Genomic DNA, 19,143 nt, shown 5'->3' on the forward strand with positions numbered 1-19,143 from the left:
ACATGGCTACACTAGTTTGTCATGGAAATGGGCTTTTTCTGTAGGAAGTTGCGTAGTTTGATTGGTGGTGGTGTTCATGCTTCCTCTCAATCAGAAGTTGTTGTGTACCAAGGTGAATAGCCACAGCAGTAAACTATCTAGCTGCAGTGGCTTACGAAATTATTCACCCTCTTGGCATTTTTCCTATTTTGTTGCCTTACACCCTGGAATTAAAATTGATTTTTGGGGGGTTTGTATCATTTGATTTACACAACATGCCTACCACTTTGAAGATGCAAATATGTTTTTACTGTGAAACAAACAAGAAATAAGACAAAAAAACTGAAAACTTGAACATGCATAACTATTCAACCCCCCCAAAGTCAATATTTTGTAGAACCACCTTTTGTAGAAATTACAGCTGCAAGTCTCTTGGGGTATGTCTCTATAAGCTTGGCAGGTCTAGCCACTGGGATTTTTGCCCATTCTTCAAGGCAAGACTGCTCCAGCTCCTTCAAGTTGGATGGGTTCCGCTGGTGTACAGACTCTCAATTGGATTGAGGTCTGGGCTTTGACTAGGCCATTCCAAGACATTTAAATGTTTCCCCTTAAACCACTCGAGTGTTGCTTTAGCAGTATGCTTAGGGTAATTGTCCTGCTGGAAGGTGAACCACCGTCCCAATTTCAAATCTCTGGAAGACTGAAACAGGTTACCCTCAAGAATATCCCTGTATTTAGAGCCATCCATCATTCCTTCAATTCTGACCAGTTTCCCAGTCCCTGCAGATGAAAAACATGGTATTCTCAGGGTGATGAGAGGTGTTTGGTTTGCGCAAGACATGGCGTTTTCCTTGATGGCCCGCCATTGAGCCAGTGGATTACTGAACAAAACACGCCAACAAAACTGAAGTTTTGGGACATAAAGAGGAACTTTATCAAACAAAACAAACATTTATTGTGTAATGGGGACTCTTGTAAGTGCAACCAGATGAAGATCATCAAAGGTAAGTGATTAATTTTAGTGCTATTTCTGACTTTTGTGACTCCTCTACTTGGCTTGAAAATGTTTGTTTTTGTAAGCGGGGTGCTGTCCTCTGATAATCGCATGGTGTGCTTTGCCGTAAAGCCTTTTTTGAAATCTGACACAGCGGCTGGATTAACAAGAAGTTGAGCTTTACTTTGATGTTTAACACTTGTATTATTATGAATGTTAAATATTTATAATACTGTAATTTGAATTTTTGTGCTCTGCAATTTCAACAGATGTTATCGTGGTGTGCCGCTTGCGGGACGCTTATCCTAAAATGATTTTAAGGCATTGAACAAATACAAAAAAGAGACAGCTAGATACACCTACTTCAAAATACTAGCTAACTAATAAAACATTGCTAAAGCCTACAACAATACCACAGATTATTTTACCAGACTCACAACATTTTATTTTCTTTCTGTGCCATCAAATGTTTGCATACTACTAGTAAAGTGAAAAAGCTAAAACTGTAAAATTATGGAACAACATTATTTACATTAAACAAATGGTTAGCGGGGAGAGGCTATAATGGACACTCTTGGCCTGCAAAACAATGACATATGTTGTGCAGCTGAGAGCCGAGCGAACCGAATCACACAGGGCTGTGACAGCAAAGGAGGACACTGTGTCCTGGTGTTCTTGGCATTCATTGAGTAGACTGTATCACGGTGACATCTGGTTGGCTACCTCTATTAGTTATTTGTTGTGTAGGCTGCTATCCAACTTTAAATATAATCCTGGGAGGGAAAACAATTGTCCATGTTACTAGCTACTGCGAGAGACACTGATTTACAGCTTCCTAGTGGCAAACACCTTAGGTTGGCAGGCACCTCGATACAACACCGGTGGAGTAGTCATTCATTCATTGGGTTTAGCGGCTCACAAGTAGTTTAACGGTCCACGACGTGGATTATGTGTAAAATACAGCCCATCTATCTGAAAAAAAAACATTGTGCCTCTGAAAATATGGGTAATAACTTTTGAACTGCTAGAAACATTTTCTCTGTAATAATGGTGAAAACCCAGCGTCACCAATCTGCACTCAGTTTATTCTCTATGGCACTCAGAGGCTGCGGTGTACCTAAAAGCCTATCATCACCACAAATATTATCTGGGTGATTTTCTTCTAGGTCTCACAGCAAGATATTTACGAGCAATTTAGAGCAGACCAAAATGGCTTGCATCAACTTGAGCTAGCTAGCTGGATAGTGTTGATAAAACGTTTACTGGAGACAGGAGAACAAGAGGAGTCATAGGACAAGGTGTATAATTGTATAATAAGGCACATTTATTCAAGTGTAAAAATATTAAGCAAAGCGTGCGGCACGGCTCTTTCTGTCTGATTCGTATGGAATCGTCCGGAAAAGAGGTAGTTTCAACAGTTGTACAGTTTTATATAGACAACAAGCAAAGTAGGTTGATCTGGTAGTCTGGCCTTCCGATTGGTCGATCTGGGTCTTGGGTAGTCCTGATCAGGCCTGGTGTCAACGTTCCATTGGTTCCTGAGATAGTTCTTTGTTTTGTGCTCCAACCTTGAGTTGTGTGTGTCTGTGGTTGTCATGGGGGAGGGGAGTTGTGTGTGTCTGTGGTTGTCATTTTAATAAGTCCAGCATATGTCCAAGAGAAATGAGGAGTATGTGTATTTTGTATAAAAGATGGCTATGTTGAAATGTTGTTATTACTAGTTTCCAGTCTCTATTACAATTTCTTACAATAGCTAGCGAACTTAAGCCAGCTAGCTACCTTGGTTAGCTAAGAAAATATGCAGTAATTCAACGTTGTCTAGCAATAAAGATACTTATAAACAAGTCAAGATTCCTACCCAGCAGAAGTTGAAAATATTCTTCCACTTCACAGCCGCTTCAAAAAGATATTTACTAAAATAGTCTGAGCTTCATATGTCTCACCTGACAGCATGACGTTCGCGCCTGAAACTGATCATTTGAATCTACAGTAGGCATAAATTATTACTGTAAAGAAATACAGTATTTTAGAGTAATTTTTACAGGAGGCTTCCAATTACAGTTAATAACAGTATTTTTCAGCATTTTACCCATAATTCAATGCTGTATACACATTAATTTTACTGTGCATTCTACAGTGTTTTACTGTTGAGATTACACAAAAGAATTACAGTGACGATGAACACATTCCATAACAAACAGAAAAACAACTCCTATTGGAGCAGTATATTATAGCCTACAGTTTTGTCTTATTGTGTGGCTACATAAACCTACCTTGACTTTCATGTTGAAAATGTCCCTCTTCAGATAGATAGGGTAAGTCAGCAGACTAATCACACCACTTGTTTTGTTGATGCTGAAAACACCATCTGTACCTGCATAGGAAAGAGGAGAGATATCACAGTACGGTAGGAACATGTCATAGGGAGTAGGGATGTACTATAATATGTATACTGTACACTCTTAGCACTTTTTTTCCTAAGTAAATTCAGCAAAAAAAGAAACATCCTCTGACTATCAACTGCGTTTATTTTCAGCTAACTTAACATGTGTAAATATGTGTATGAACATAACAAGATTCAACAACCTAGACATAAACTGAACAAGTTCCACAGACATGTGACTAACAGAAATTGAATAATGTGTCCCTGAACAAAGGGGGGGTCAAAATCAAAAGTAACAGTCAGTATCTGATGTGGCCACCAGCTGCATTAAGTACTGCAGTGCATCTCCTCCTCAAGGACTGCACCAGATTTGCCCGTTCTTGCTGTGAGATGTTACCCCACTCTTCCACCAAGGCACCTGCAAGTTCCCAGACATTTTTGGGGGGGAATGGCCCTAGCCCTCACCCTCAGATCCAACAGGTCCCAGACATGCTCAATAGGATTGAGATCCGGGAATTCGCTGGCCATGGCAGAACACTGACAATCCTGTCTTGCAGGAAATCATGCACAGAATGAGCAGTGTGGCTGGTGGCATTGATGATGGAGGGTCATGTCAGGATGAGCCTGCAGGAAGGGTACCACATGAGGGAGGAGGATGTCTTCCCTGTAATGCACAGCGTTGAGCTTGCCTGCAATGACAACAAGCTCAGTCCGATGATGCTGTGAAACACCGTCCCAGACCATGACGGACCCTCCACCTCCAAATCAATCCCGCTCCAGAGTACAGGCCTTGGCGTAACACTCATTCCTTCAATGATAAACGCGAATCTGAGCATCACCCCTGGTGAGACAAAACCGTGACTCTTTAGAGTCACATGATCTGTCACATTCAGTGTATATATACACCTGTTCTGAAAGGTCCCAGAGTCTGCAACACCACTAAGCAAGAGGCACTACCAAGCACACGGCACCATAAAGACCAATGAGCCCTCCAAACAGGTCAGGGACAAAGTTGTGGAGAAGTACAGATCAGGGTTGGGTTATAAAAAAATATCAGAAACTTTGAACATCCCAAGGAGCACCATTAAATCCATTATTAAAAAACTGAAAGACTATGGCAACACAACAAACCAAGAGAGGGCCGCCCACCAACACTTATGGACCAGGCAAAGAGGGCATTAATCAGAGTGGCATCAAAGATACCAAAGATTACCCTGAAGGAGCTGCAAAGATCCACAGCAGAGATTGGAATATCTGTCCATAGAACCAATTTAAGCCGTACACTCCAAAGAGCTGGGCTTTACGGAAGAGTGGCCAAGAAAAAGCCGTTGCATGAATAAAAAATAAGCAAATGTGTTTGGTGTTTGCCAAAAGGCATGTGGGAGACTCCCCAAACATATGGAGGAAGGTGCTCTGGTCAGATGAAACTAAAAATGAGCTGTTTGGCCATCAAGGAAAACGCTACATCTGGTGCAAACCCAACACCTCTCATCAACCCGAGAATACCATCTCCACTGTGAAGCATGGTGGTGGCAGCATCAAGCTGTGGGGATGTTTTTCATCAGCAGGGACTGTGAAGGAATGATGGATGGAGCTAAATACACGGAAATTCTTGAGGGAAACCTGTTTGTCTTCCAGAGATTTGAGACTGGGATGGAGGTACACCTTCCAGCAGGACAATGACCCTAAGCATACTGCTAAAGCAACACTTGAGTGGTTTAAGGGGAAACATTTAAATGTCTTGGAATGGCCTAGTCAAAGCCCAGACCTCAGTCCAATTGAGAATCTGTGGTATGACTTAAAGATTGCTCTACACCAGCGGAACCCATCCAACTTGAAGGAGCTGGAGAAGTTTTGCCTTGAAGAATGGGCAAAAATCCCAGTGGCTAGATGTGCCAAGCTTATAAAGACATACATCAAGATACTTGCAGCTGTAATTGCTGCAAAAGGTGGCTCTACAAATTCTTGACTTTGGGGGGGGGGGGGGGGGGGGGGGGGTGAATAGTTATGCACGCTCAAGTATTCCGTTTTTTTGTCTTATTTCTTGTTTGTTTCACAAGAAAAAATATTTTGTATCTTCAAAGTGGTAGGCATGTTGTGTAAATCAAATGATACAAACCCCCAAAAAATCTATTTTAATTCCAGGTTGTAGTGTGATTATAAGTCAGAGGCCATAAGTCTCGGAGGTGTAAACATACAAATCAACTGAGAATATTAATCATGTTGTTTTCTTTTCTGTACATTTATATGCAATTTCAAAGTTGATATAATGTTGAACAGCATGAAGTTACTATTCAAAAAGGAGGAACTGCATGATGCATATTTGAAGTGCACTCAGAAACAGTCTCATTTCATTCTTTGGGAGCTGACGTAGCTCCTCAACACATTGACAGCAGATCACGATGTCATGTGTTTACATTTTAGAAGCAGACCATTGAATGCCTTCATCACGAGGGGTATGTGAAGGACTTCAGACATACAACAGGCTTTTTGGTACGTTATATCACATAAAATGAGCACATATCATGGTAAATCAATGTAAATAAACAATGTATACAGAGATACTCCATAGAAAGCCTACTGGAGAACTGTTGACGCTTACCATTCTCGAGGGAATAATGGATTGGTTTGGGCATTCCTAGGTCTCCATCTTTGGCGAAAACTGTGAATATTTCCGAACCCTGAGGACAGAAGTGTTATTAGAATAGTCTATGAAACAAATCTCTGTAATTACCAGTAAAACAGGATTGGTAATCAGCTTTGAAGCCTTAGAGGCATTCAGGATAAATACAGCTGGAGTTTTCCTCTCCAATAGCTACATGGACGGTAACAGTTTGCTCGTTGGACTATAATGAAGATGTATATGTAAGAAATAGAGAAAAATAATATATATTAATACTATAAAATATACTTTTTTTGTTCAGTCTACATGTTACCAGTTGCGCAATATATACCATGCTCCCCCAAAATCTATTTTCTATCGTCCATATTATGAGGCGTTGAATGAATATAATCTTAGTTTATGAATTCCCATCAACATCAAAAACAGAAATATAGTTGACATGATAGTTCAATAGTTGAATGTTTTTGCTGAATGTAACACATGCAACATCACTCAGTGTTTACAATTACACTTGTCGTTTAGGCTGTTTCATACTGATAATAAGGAGATTCATTAGACAAAGACCGTAGCATAAAGTTGCAAAATGTTTTGTCATGTAAACCTTTTACTCCAAACAGAAAACATTTTACAGCAAAAACTAGAGTTTATTTTGGACAAATGCAGGTAGGTCCCTGTTTCATCCCGTTTACTTCCGTTTGCTTCCGTTTGGTTCGTAGTGAATATACCCCTGGAGCAGTTCACCGCAAAAACACAGCATGGGGCTACTAAGAGACTGCAGAGAGAGATCCCACTGGTTACAAACGGGTTGAAACAGCATTTCCATGTCATTTCAACAACAATAAAAAACACGATACATTTCCAAACGATGTCATTTAAATCAACATGGAAACTGTTTGGATTTGAAAGAATACATCAACATAAAGGAATTTCTGGACTTTTTCAATGTGCAATAAGTAGAAATCACTCCCCCAGTCGCTTCATAAATTCATCTGATCTGTTTTCTAATCTTTTAGATTGCTGCTGCCTGACACCAAGATGAATCACACGGAGAGGATCTTTGCTATCAAGCTATCAATGTGCATAATATCTAACAAGCGAGACAAGGGTTGTGAAAAAATATGAACCGCCGATGGGCTTTCTGACTGACTGATAGCAAACTAGGCTGCCCGCTGCATGTTGAGGACACACACACCCCTCCTTGCACTACTCCTAATCTGCAGCTTTTTGCAGTGACTGTGAGAATGTGCAGGAAGGTATTTTTCCAACATCTACTTACGCATATTAACACGAATATCACGAGTATCACCTAATCCGACTGTCAACTGTCAATTTATGGGTACGACTACGAATACGAGTATTGCCATGGCGGCATACCCCTACTTTTTACTCTTGAGTTCCAAACATCTATCTGAATAGGTCTATCGGACAATTTTCTTGGGCCACTATAACTATAACTATTTTGCCGATTGGATTGGTCCCCTCTACCACACGAAACCCCACTAATCTACCGACGGAAACGCACAAGGTGGCTAAAAACAGACCTCCATCCTCTGCCAGCTTGCTACCCATGGCCCGGCTAGCTGTCTGAATTGGCGTGACCCCAACCAACCTCACTACTCACTGGACCCTTATGATCACTCGGCTAAGCATGCCTCTCCTTAATGTCAATATGCCTTGTCCATTACTGTTCTGGTTAGTGTTTATTGGCTTATTTCACTGTAGAGCCTCTAGCCCTGCTCATTATACCTTATCCAACCTTTCAGTTCCACTACCCACACATGCGATGACATCACCTGGTTTCAATTATGTTTCTAGAGACAATATCTCTCTCATCATCACTCAATGCCTAGGTTTACCTCCACTGTATTCACATCCTACCATACCTTTGTCTGTACATTATACCTTGAAGCTATTTTATCGCCCCCAGAAACCTGCTCCTTTTACTCTCTGTTCCGGACGTCCTAGACGACCAATTCTCATAGCTTTTAGCCGTACCCTTATCCTACTCCTCCTCGGTTCCTCTGGTGATGTAGAGGTGAATCCAGGCCCTGCAGTGCCTAGCTCCACTCCTATTCCACAGGCGCTCTCTTTTGATGACTTCTGTAACCGTAATAGCCTTGGTTTCATGCATGTTAACATTAGAAGCCTCCTCCCTAAGTTTGTTTTATTCACTGCTTTAGCACACTCCGCCAACCCGGATGTCCTAGCCGTGTCTGAATCCTGGCTTAGGAAGACCACCAAAAACTCTGAAATCTCAGAGTCTCAAAAATCAAAAAAATCCACCTCTCTAAAAACAAGTCTCTCACCGTTCCCGCCTGCTATAGACCACCCTCTGCCCCCAGCTGTGCTCTGGACACCATATGTGAACTGATTGCCCCCCATCTATCTTCAGAGGTCGTGCTGCTAGGTGACCTAAACTGTGACATGCTTAACTTCTTTGGGGTAGGGGGCAGTATTTTCACGTCCGGATGAAAAGCATGCCCAGAGTAAACGGCCTGCTACAAAGCCATAAAAGCTAGAATAGGCATATTATTAGTAGATTTGGATAGAAACACTCTGATGTTTCTAAAACTGTTTGAATGATGTCTGTGAGTATAACAGAACTCATATGGCAGGCAAAAACCTGAGAAAAATCCAACCAGGAAGTGGGAAATCTGAGGTTTGTAGTTTTTCAACTCTTCGCTTGTCCAAGATACAGTGGAAATGGGGTCATGTTGCACTTCCTAAGGCTTCCACTAGATGTCAACAGTCTTTAGAACCTTGTATGATGCTTCTACTGTGAAGCTGGGGGCGAATGAGAGGGGGTTGAGTAATATCTTCCATGAGCTGACCGTGCGCTGACCATGTGCGTTCATGTGAGAGTTAGCTTGAGTTCCTTCGCATTTCTGAAGACAAAGGAATTCTCCGGTTGGAACATTATTGAAGATTTATGTTAAAAACATCCTAAAGATTGATTCTACACTTCGTTTGACATGTTTCTACGGACTGTAATATGACTTTTCAGCTGAACTTTTGCCTTGACCTGCCCGCGCGTCGTGAGTTTAGATTGTGTACTGAACGCGCGAACAACAAGGAGGAATTTGGACATAAATGATGGACATTATCGAACAAAACAAACATTTATTGTGGAACTGGGATTCCTGGGAGTGCATTCTGATGAAGATCATCAAAGGTAAGTCTGTAAATTATTATAGATTATTATTTATTATTAGATTATTAGATTATAGATTATTATATTATTATTATATTATAGACTGTTGACATCTAGTGGAAGCCTTACCAACATTACCAATATCCCACTGTATCTTCAATAGGAGCTGAGTTGAAAATCGACCAACCTCAGATTTCCCACTTCCTGGTTGGATTTTTTTCTCAGGTTTATGCCTGCCATATGAGTTCTGTTATACTCACAGACATCATTCAAACAATTTTAGACACTGCAGAGTTTTTTCTATCCAAATCTACTAATAATATGCATATCCTAGCATCTGGGCCTGAGTAGCATGCCATTTACTCTGGCCACGCTTTTCATCCGGATGTGAAAATACTGCCCCCTACCCCAAAGAAGGTAATCACCACTTCATTATGTCATGATTCTTATTTGATTCAGCATTGCATCCTTGCCTGTCCAACATTTCCTAATCTCCCACCTCTTCTAATGCAACTATCCCCGATGCTTCTCCATCTTTTCCCCCTACCCCGCTACAAAGTTTCTACCTGCAGGTTTCACTGAGTCCAAGGTGCTAAACCATCTGGGTCAGATGCAACCTTAAACTCGGTAGATCATTTTCCATCAATGGATGTCGATTATAACTTGTTTGACTGCTTTGATTAAGCAATAAGGCCCGAGGAGGTGTGGTAGGACACAGCCCTTAGCCGTGGTATATTGGCCATATACCACAAACCCATGAGGTGCCTTATTGCTATTATGAACCGGTTACCAACATAATTAGAAAAGTAAAACGTTTTTGGGGAAATACCCTTCGTACACGGTCTGATATACAGTTGAAGTCAGAAGTTTTCAACCACTCCACAAATTTGTTAACAAACAATGGTTTTGGCAAGTCGGTTAAGACATCTACTTTGTGGATGACACAAGTAATTTTTCCAAAAACTGTTTACAGACAGATTATTTCAATTATAATTCACTGTATCGCAATTCCAGTGGGTCAGAAGTTTACATACACTAAGTTGACTGTGCCTTTAAACAGCTTGGAATATTCCAGAAAATGATGTCATGGCTTTAGAAGCTTCTGATAGGCAAATTGACATAATTTGAGTCAATTGGAGATGTACCTGTGGATGTATTTCAAGGCCTACCTTCAAACTCAGCGCCTCTTTGCTTGACATCATGGGAAAATCAAAAGAAATCAGCCAAGACCTCAGAAAAAAAAATTGTAGACCTCCACATATCTGGTTCATCCTTGGGAGTAATTTACAAATGCCTGAAGGTACCACGTTCATCTGTACGAACAATAGTACGCAAGTATAAACACCATGGGACCACGCAGTCATCATACCGCTCAGGAAGGAAACGCGTTCTGTCTCCTAGAGATGAACGTACTTTGGTGGAAAAAGTGCAAATCAATCCCATATCAACAGAAGGGACCTTGTGAAGAAGCTGGAGGAAACATGTACAAAAGTATCTATATCCACAGTAAAACAAGTCCTATATCAACATAACCTGAAAGGCTGCTCAGCAAGGAAGAAGCCACTGCTCCAAAACTGCCATAAAAAAGACACACTACGGTTTGCAACTGCACATGGGGACAGAGCTCGTACTTTTTGGATACATTTCCTCTGGTCTGATGAAACAAAAAAATAACTGTTTGTCCCCAGTCCACCTGGCCGTGCTGCTGATCCAGTTTCAACTGTTCTGCCTGCGGCTATGGAACCCTGACCTCTTCACCGGACGTGCTACCTGTCCCAAACCTGCTGTTTTCAACTCTCTAGAGACAGCAGGAGTGTTAGAGATACTCTGAATGATCGGCTATGAAAAGCCAACGGACATTTACTTCTGATATGCTGACCTGTTGCACCCTCAACAGCCACTGTGATTATTATTATTTGACCCTGCTGGTCATCTATGAACATTTGAACATCTTGGCCATGTTCTGTTATAATCTCCAGCCAGCACAGCCAGAAGAGGAGTGGCCACCCCTCATAGCCTGGTTCCTCTCTAGGTTTCTTCCTAGGTTCTGGCCTTTCTAGGGAGTTATTCCTAGCCACCGTGCTTCTACACCTGCATTGCTTGCTGTTTGGGGTTTTAGGCTGGGTTTCTGTACACAGAGGAACTTAAAACTTTCCACCTTCTCCACTGCTGTCCCGTCAATGTGGATAGGGGGGGTTCTCCCTTTGCTGTTTCCTGAAGTCCACGATCATCTCTTTTGTTTTGCTGACATTGAGTGAGAGGTTATTTTCCTGACACCACACTCCGAGGGCCCTCACCTCCTCCCTGTAGGATGTCTCGTCGTTGTTGGTATTCAAGCTTACCACTGTTGTGTCATCTGCAAACTTGATGATTGACTTTGAGGCATGCATTGTCACGCAGTCATGAGTGAACAGGGAGTAAAGGAGGTGGCTGAGAACGAACCCTTGCGGGGCCCCAGTGTTGAGGATCAGCGGAGTGGAGATGTTGTTTCCTATGCTCACCACCTGGGGGCGGCCCGTCAGGAAGTCCAGGACCCAGTTGCACAGGGTGGGGTCAAGACCCAGAGTCTCAAGCTTAATGATGATTTTGAAGGGTACTATGATGTCGAATGCTGAGCTGTAGTCAATGAACTGCATTCTTACATAGGTATTCCTCTTGTCCAGATGGAATAGGGCAATGTGCAGTGTGATGGCAATTGCATTGTCTGTGGCCCTATTGGGGCAGTGAACACATTGAAGTGGGTCTATGGTGACAGGTAGGGTGTAGGTGATATGATCCTTGGCTAGTCTCTCAAAGCACTTCACACAAAAGTGAGTGCTACGGGGCGATAGCCATTTAGTTCAGTTACCGTAGCTTTCTTGGGAACAGGAACAATGGTGGCCATCTTGGAGCATGTGGGGACAGCAGACTGGGATAGGGATTTATTGAATATGTCCGTAAACACACAGCCAGATGGTCTTCGCATGCTCTGAGGACGCGGTTAGGGATGCCATCTTGGCCTTCAGCCTTGCAAGGGTTAACACGTTTAAATGTTTTACTCTCGTCATCCACAGAGAAGGAGAGCCCACAGTCTTTGGTAGCGAGCCACGTCGGTGGCACTGTATTATCCTCAAAACGGGCAAAGACGTTGTTTAATTTGTCAGGAAGCAAGACGTCGATGTCCGCGACGGGGCTGGTTTACTTTTTGTAATCCGTGACTGTTTGTAGACCCTGCCACAAATGTCTCATGTTTGAGCCGTTGAATTGCGACTCCACTTTGTCTCTATACTGACACTTTGCTTGTTTGATTGACTTACGGATGGAATAACTACACTGTTTGTATTCGGCCATATTTCCAGTCGCCTTGCCATGATTAAAATGTGGTGGGACGAGTTTTCAGTTTTGCGTGAATGCGGCCATCAATCCACAGTTTCTGGTTAGGTCAACATATACGTCAATGTTATTATCTGAGACTACCTGGAACATATCCCAGTCCACGTGATTGAAGCAATCTTGAAGCGTGGAATCCAATTGATCAGACCAGCATTGGATAGACCTAAGCACAGAGCTTCCTGGTTTAGTTTTTGCCTATAGGAGGGAAGCAACAAGATGGAGTCATGGTCAGATTTGCCAAAATGAGGGCGAGGGAGGGCCTTGTATGCATCGCGGGAGTTAGAGTAGTAATGGTCGAGCGTGTTACTCGCTCGTTTACAGCAATCGATATGCTGATAGAATTTAGGTAGCCTTGTTCTCAAATGAGCTTTGTTAAAATACGCAGCTACAATAAATGCAGCCTCAGGATATATGGTTTCCAGTTTGCATAAAGTCCAGTGAAGTTTCTTGATGGCCGTCTTGTTATCCGCTTGCCGGGTGATATACACGGTTGTGACGATAACCGAGGAGTGTTCTCTTAGGAGATAATACGGTCGGCATTTGATTGTGAGGAATTCTAGGTCAGGTGAACAAAAGGACTTGAGTTCTTGTATGTTATTACAATTACACCATGAGTCGTTCATCATGAAACATACACCCCCACCCTTCTTCTTCCCGGAGAGATGTTTATTCCTGTCGGCGGGATGCACTAAAAATCCCGAAATTAGCCTAAATTAGCCTAAATCTAATGACATGGTTACATTTTTGTTGAAATGTTATACAATTGTACGGTGTTCTTGTGTGTGTGTCATGTTAGTGTGATATCTTGAGAGTTGTGCATGTTTGTACTTACTGGTATGGACACTTCATAAACGTATCCGAAATATGGTGTCCCGACAAAGCTAGGGGGTGTGTCCTGGGTGTCAATCACATTGATTGTCAAGGTGGCAGAGGATGACATCACCTGTTCTTTCCCGTTGTAATTCCCACCACCATCCTGTTACAGAATCAAATATCCCATATTATACAGCCTTATTTTGTGCAATTTAATTTAAAAGATCATGTCTTCATTTAGATAAAATATATCCTTCAAGAAGGATTTCGCACAAGATAACAGCACAATCAACAGTAGAGAAAACAAGGTGGATCATACTGCTGCTGGAAGTGTGTGCCCTACAATGTTTCGGGAATTCGCGGCGCGGCCAGTCCATCCATATTTACGTTGGGGGAAATGTCGATGGAAAACATTGTTGAATTCAAACGTTCTGCTGAAAGGTCCATGACAATTTGCTATTGTTTTCTCTTTCCAGATACATTATAAATTACTGCTAAAGATTCTGCCAACACAATAAATAGACCGTGGCTTACGTAAAATATTTCACAGTATGTGTAGGGTACAGTAATTCTGTGCGATAGGAGCGCGACATCATTGCCTATTTAATCTCTGAACGTATACCAGGACAGGACAAATAAATGTATTAATCTATTGATTAACTAAATATTGAACAACAATTTGTCTTTTGCATGCCGTGGCCTGATGGCAATAGTTCCAAATGATACAGTAGATGAAGGGCGTTACTGTCATACAGAATATTTATAACGGGAAACATGCGTATGTATGGTTTGCGGCAAGTTTATGAATCTCGATATGTTTGTACGTGCGCCAACTTTTCAGAAATGGCGCAGGGCAGAAATGTAGTAGTGTGAAATTTGCGCAATGGTTATAAATGAGGCCCCAGGACACTAGCATGCCTGTATCCTAGTGTCATGACTGGCCTGTGAGGATCAGGTTACAGTAGATCACAGTTCTACAGAGATATCTCTCCCTCCCGCAGAGGGGGAGAGGTATAGAGGGATTGATGGGGGAGTGGTTTATGACACCTCACGCCCTTCGTAAATTCTAAGGCAGCAGACTAATCATTTTTCCTTTAGTGTTGGGGATTGGAATGTCTGTGTGTGCCTTAGGGAGAGGCTACCTCAGAACTGTAACATGCAATAAATGGACTTTGGGACATTATATTTCATCAGCCAAAATGGTGGTAACAATGATAGATGGAATATGAAAATGAATGTTGATTTTGTGATGTCATTCAAAGTTAAATGAAGATGTTATAACGGAAACATTGTAACTATAGTTTTCATAATATGTGCATGACGTTGTGTAGAAAATATCCATATCAAAGAGAATGTTTTTGTGACGATGAGGCTGTGATTTTAGTTGTCTAATAAGAACATAGTATATTGTAATACCTTGCATCGTAACTAGCTATGCCGCAGAGAACCCAGAGAGCAAGTCATAAAGACGGAAACACCCCTTTCTTCCCTGGTGTATAAAACATGTGAGTTAAGAATTTACATATCAGACTAAGTTGACCACGCACTACAGACGAGTAGTCGTGACACCAAAACGCAACATGAAGTTGAAGAGGACAACGGAATCTCTTAACAATCAACCCTAAGGTTGATTACTGTATCGACGAAGGTAATTTCAAGCAGGACCACCCGGTTGTTCTTCTCAAGCCACCGGTTGTCTACATGGCCCTCCTACCCATGCTGGGAGCATCGACACGGGTGATTAGTCTCCTCAGAAGCCGACTCACAGAACGAGTGCAAGGAAACAGACAACTAAGAGAAAGAACATTGTGACATCGTGTGGACAATCAGAGACTTACACCTGAAGGCGTATGCCAAACCAGGGCGTCAGCCAGGGCGTCAGCCAGGGCGTCAGCCAAACCTATCCCACTAAGCGGAACTCGGCCCACAAAAAGATACCCAACAAGGACCTTCAATACGTAAATACATGCATTGCATTTTACCCATAAGAGTGGCAGTTTGTTTGGGGCAAGGGCTAAAACTAAGTTTACAAATATATCCAAGTGTTGAATTTCTCGCTTGCTCTTTCTCTCGCTTTCTTTAAATCTCCATCTTGTGTAACACGTGTCATATTGTGTTGGTCCGCTAAGGACCTGTTGCCATTGTACTAAGTTCTAACCAATAACCTAGACCGTTTGTGTATGTGTATCTAATTGTATCATTTAGCCTGTTAGTATATAAATAATCAACTCAATTTGTGTGGTTCGGAATGATTAGTGAGACCTGGGTTTGTGCAGATTATGCGACGTTCTGAATGAGACTGATGAGGAAATTAATTCATTAGTGACTGCTATGAAATCGATATATTCTGATATAATTTGGGAAACGATAACTCAACTTTTCCCGTGGTGTCCCAGGTTTCTGAGTTAATGGTTATATGATGAATTTAACCATGAAATTATAAACATAGTTAATTATTTAATAAATAGCATGTCATCACATTAACGACAACAAACGACACGATACTAGATTTATCCACAGTGACATTATTTTTGTTGAGTGATGTGCTATTTATTTTTCCTTAACTTCATGTATATCTTGTATATCATGAGGATTCAGTACCCCATTCCTTATTTTAAGGTGATAAAGAGTGAGCATGGTGTTTGCCAATGCATGATATACTGCAGGGTTATCAGTGTTATCAGTGGTAGGCAACGACCATTACCTTGGCCACCACTGTGATGAAGTGTGTTGTCGACCTCTCATAGTCCAGCGTCTCCCCGGGCTTGATCCTCAGCACACCACTGTGTCGGTCTATGGCAAATTTACTGGATTGACCATTAGTCTGTCATGGCAGAAAGAAAGGCATAATATTAAAAGCTTAAATACACACCGATGAGGTCAAACAGCAAAGAGCCTTTCAATCCTTAAGCCTCTACATCCTGAAATCCCACCATCACCACTCACTAAGGTAAACGTGAGCAGACATATCATGCCAGTAATCAGATAAATAAATAACTACCCCTTTAAGGACCATGGGAATTTGGACATAGAGTGAATACAAAATATGCATATCTATGTTTGGATATAAAGAGGCCATATGCCCTGAATAGGGGCAGGCAGGTAAAAGGCTGGTGTGTCCAGCTATGCTCTGCTCCTAATAGCACGTCTCCACACAAAGTGCACACCAACATTCCCCGCCATCTCTGGCCAAAGCCACCAATACCTCACACAACTTGATTTAATTGAATTAATGTGATTTAATCCCTGGCTGATGAGCCCAATAACTACATACTCGTGTGTGCATACAGACAAGTGCATGTGCGTGTAAACACACACACACACACACACTCACACACACACACACACACACACACACACACACACACACACACACACACACACACACACACACACACACACACACACACACACACACACACACACACACACACGACTGTTTTGCTAGCAGAGACTAGAATATGTTCCAGAAGCAATGGATTTCAGGCAACATCCGCACTGAGCTAAAGGCTAGAGCTGCCATTCAAGGAGTGGGACAATAATCCGGACGCTTATAAGAAATCCCGCTAAAGTAGAAAAAAAAAGACATTTTTCAGTCAGTAAGTATTCAATCCCTTTTTTATGGCAAACCTAAATAAGTAAAAATGTGCTTAACAAGTCACATAATAAGTTGCATGGATTCCCTCTGTGTGCAATAATAGTGTTGAACATGCTTTTTTTATGACTAGCCCTTCTCTGTACCCCACACATACAATTATCTGTAAGGTCCATCAGTTGAGCAGTGAATTTCAAACACAGATTCAACCACAAAAGGCCTTCATTGCCTCGCAAAGAAGGGCACCTGTTGGTAGACTGGTTAAACTAAAAAAGCAGACATTGAATATCTCTTTGAGCATGGTGAAGTTATTAATTACACTTTAGATGGTGTGTCAATACACCCAGTCACAACAAATATAAAGGTGTCTTTCCTAACTCAGTTGATGGAGAGGAAGGACTCTGCTCAGGGATTTCACCACGAGGCCAATGGTGACTTTAAAAAAAGTGATAGAGTTTAATGGCTGTGATACGAGAACACAGAGGATGGATCAACAACATTATAGTTACTCCACAATACTAACCTAAACGACAGAATGAAAAGAAAGAAGCCTGTTCAGAATACAAATATTCCAAAACATGCATCCTGTTTCCAACAAGGCACTAAATTACTATTCATACTTTTTTAGTCCTGAATACAAAGTGATACAGTGCCTTCAGAAAGTTTTCATACCCTTTGAATTATTGCACATTTTGTTGTGTTACAGCCTGAATTCAAAATGGATTTAAAAAAATATATTCTCACCCATCTACACACAATACCCCATAATGACAAAGTGAAAACAGGTTTTCAGAATTGTTTGCAAATGTATTGAAAATGACATACAGAAATATCTAATTTGCCTAAGTATTCACACCCCTGCGTCAATACTTTGTAGAAGCACCTTTGGCAGTGGTTACAGCTGTGAGTATTTCTGGGTAAATCTCTAAAAGCTTTCACCACCTGGATTGTGCAACATTTTTAAGTAGATTTAAGTCAAAAAAGGTAACTCATCCAACCAGGAACATTTACTGTCTTCTTGGTAAGCAACATCAGTGTAGATTTGGCCTTGTGATTTAGGTTATTGACCTGCTGAAATGTGATTTCATCTTCCAGTGTCTGGTGGAAAGCAAAAAGGTTTCCCTCTAGGATTTTGCCTGTGCTTAGCTCCATTCCGTTTCTTTTTAATCCTGAAAAACTCCACAATCCTTAATTATTACAAGCATACCCATACATGATGCAGCCACTACTATACTTGAAAATATGGAGTGGTACTCAGTAATGTGTTGTATTGGATATAACCAAAACATAACACTTGGTATTCAGGACAAAAAGTTCATTGCTTTGCCACGTTTTTTGCATTATTACTTTAGTGCCTTGTTGCAACAGGATACATGTTTTGGAATATTTTTATTCTGTACAATCTTCCTTCTTTTCACTCTGTCAATTAGGTTAGTACTGTGGAGTAACTACAATGTTGTTGATCCATCCTCAGTTTTCTCCTATTACAGCCATTAACTTCTTTGGGAAAGGGGGGCAGTTTTGAGTAGCTTGGATGAATAAGGTGCCCAGAGTAAACTGCTTGTTACCCAGGCTCAGAAGCTATGATATGCATATAAGTAGTAGATTTGGATAGAAAACACTCTAAAGTTTCCAAAACTGTTAAAATAATGTCTGTGAATAAGAGCTGTTTCAACAAGTGGACTAGGCTGAGGCCAATGAGTTGTTTACTGCGCGGTCACGCGCCGTTCCTTCTTTTTCCTCTGTAATGAATACGCTATTGTCCGGTTGGAATATTATTGAAGATTTATTATAAAAAGACCCCAAGGATTGATTGTAAACATAGTTTGACATGTTTCTACAAACTGTAATAGAACTCTTTTGACTTTTCGTCTGGATTTTGCACTCCTTTGGAATAGTGAACTGAATGCGCGAACAAAATGGTATTTGGACATAAATATGGACGTAATGGAACAAAACAAACATTTCTTGTGGAAGTGGGAGTCCTGGGAGTGCATTCCGACGAAGATCAGCAAAGGTAAGTAAAGATTTATAATGCTATTTCTGACTTTTGTTGACTCCACAATTTGGCGGGTAACTGTATGGCTTGCTTTGGTGGCTGAACGCTGTACTCAGATTATTGAATATTGTGCTTTTGCCATAAAGCTTTTTTGAAATCTGACACAGCGGTTGCATTAAGAACAAGTTTATCTTTAAACTCTGCAATGGTTGTAAAGTCATCATTGGCCTCATG

The 19,143-nt window shown here is 41.4% G+C and overlaps 1 protein-coding gene across 1 annotated transcript in view; it reads right to left on the reverse strand.

Annotated features, from left to right (window-relative positions):
* LOC129860421 (cadherin-related family member 1-like) overlaps nt 1–19,143 on the reverse strand; it is a 95,301-nt gene that overhangs the window by 58,991 nt on the left and 17,167 nt on the right. Inside the window, exons 7-10 of the mRNA XM_055930809.1 lie at nt 16,020–16,139; nt 13,335–13,478; nt 5,959–6,037; nt 3,247–3,347 (exon numbers count right to left, since the gene is read on the reverse strand). Coding sequence (XP_055786784.1) covers nt 3,247–3,347; nt 5,959–6,037; nt 13,335–13,478; nt 16,020–16,139 — 444 coding nt within the window. The remainder of the gene's footprint in view (nt 1–3,246; nt 3,348–5,958; nt 6,038–13,334; nt 13,479–16,019; nt 16,140–19,143) is intronic.

Source organism: Salvelinus fontinalis, chromosome 8 (genome assembly GCF_029448725.1).
Source record: "Salvelinus fontinalis isolate EN_2023a chromosome 8, ASM2944872v1, whole genome shotgun sequence".
In the NCBI taxonomy this organism is placed as follows: Eukaryota; Metazoa; Chordata; class Actinopteri; order Salmoniformes; family Salmonidae; genus Salvelinus; species Salvelinus fontinalis.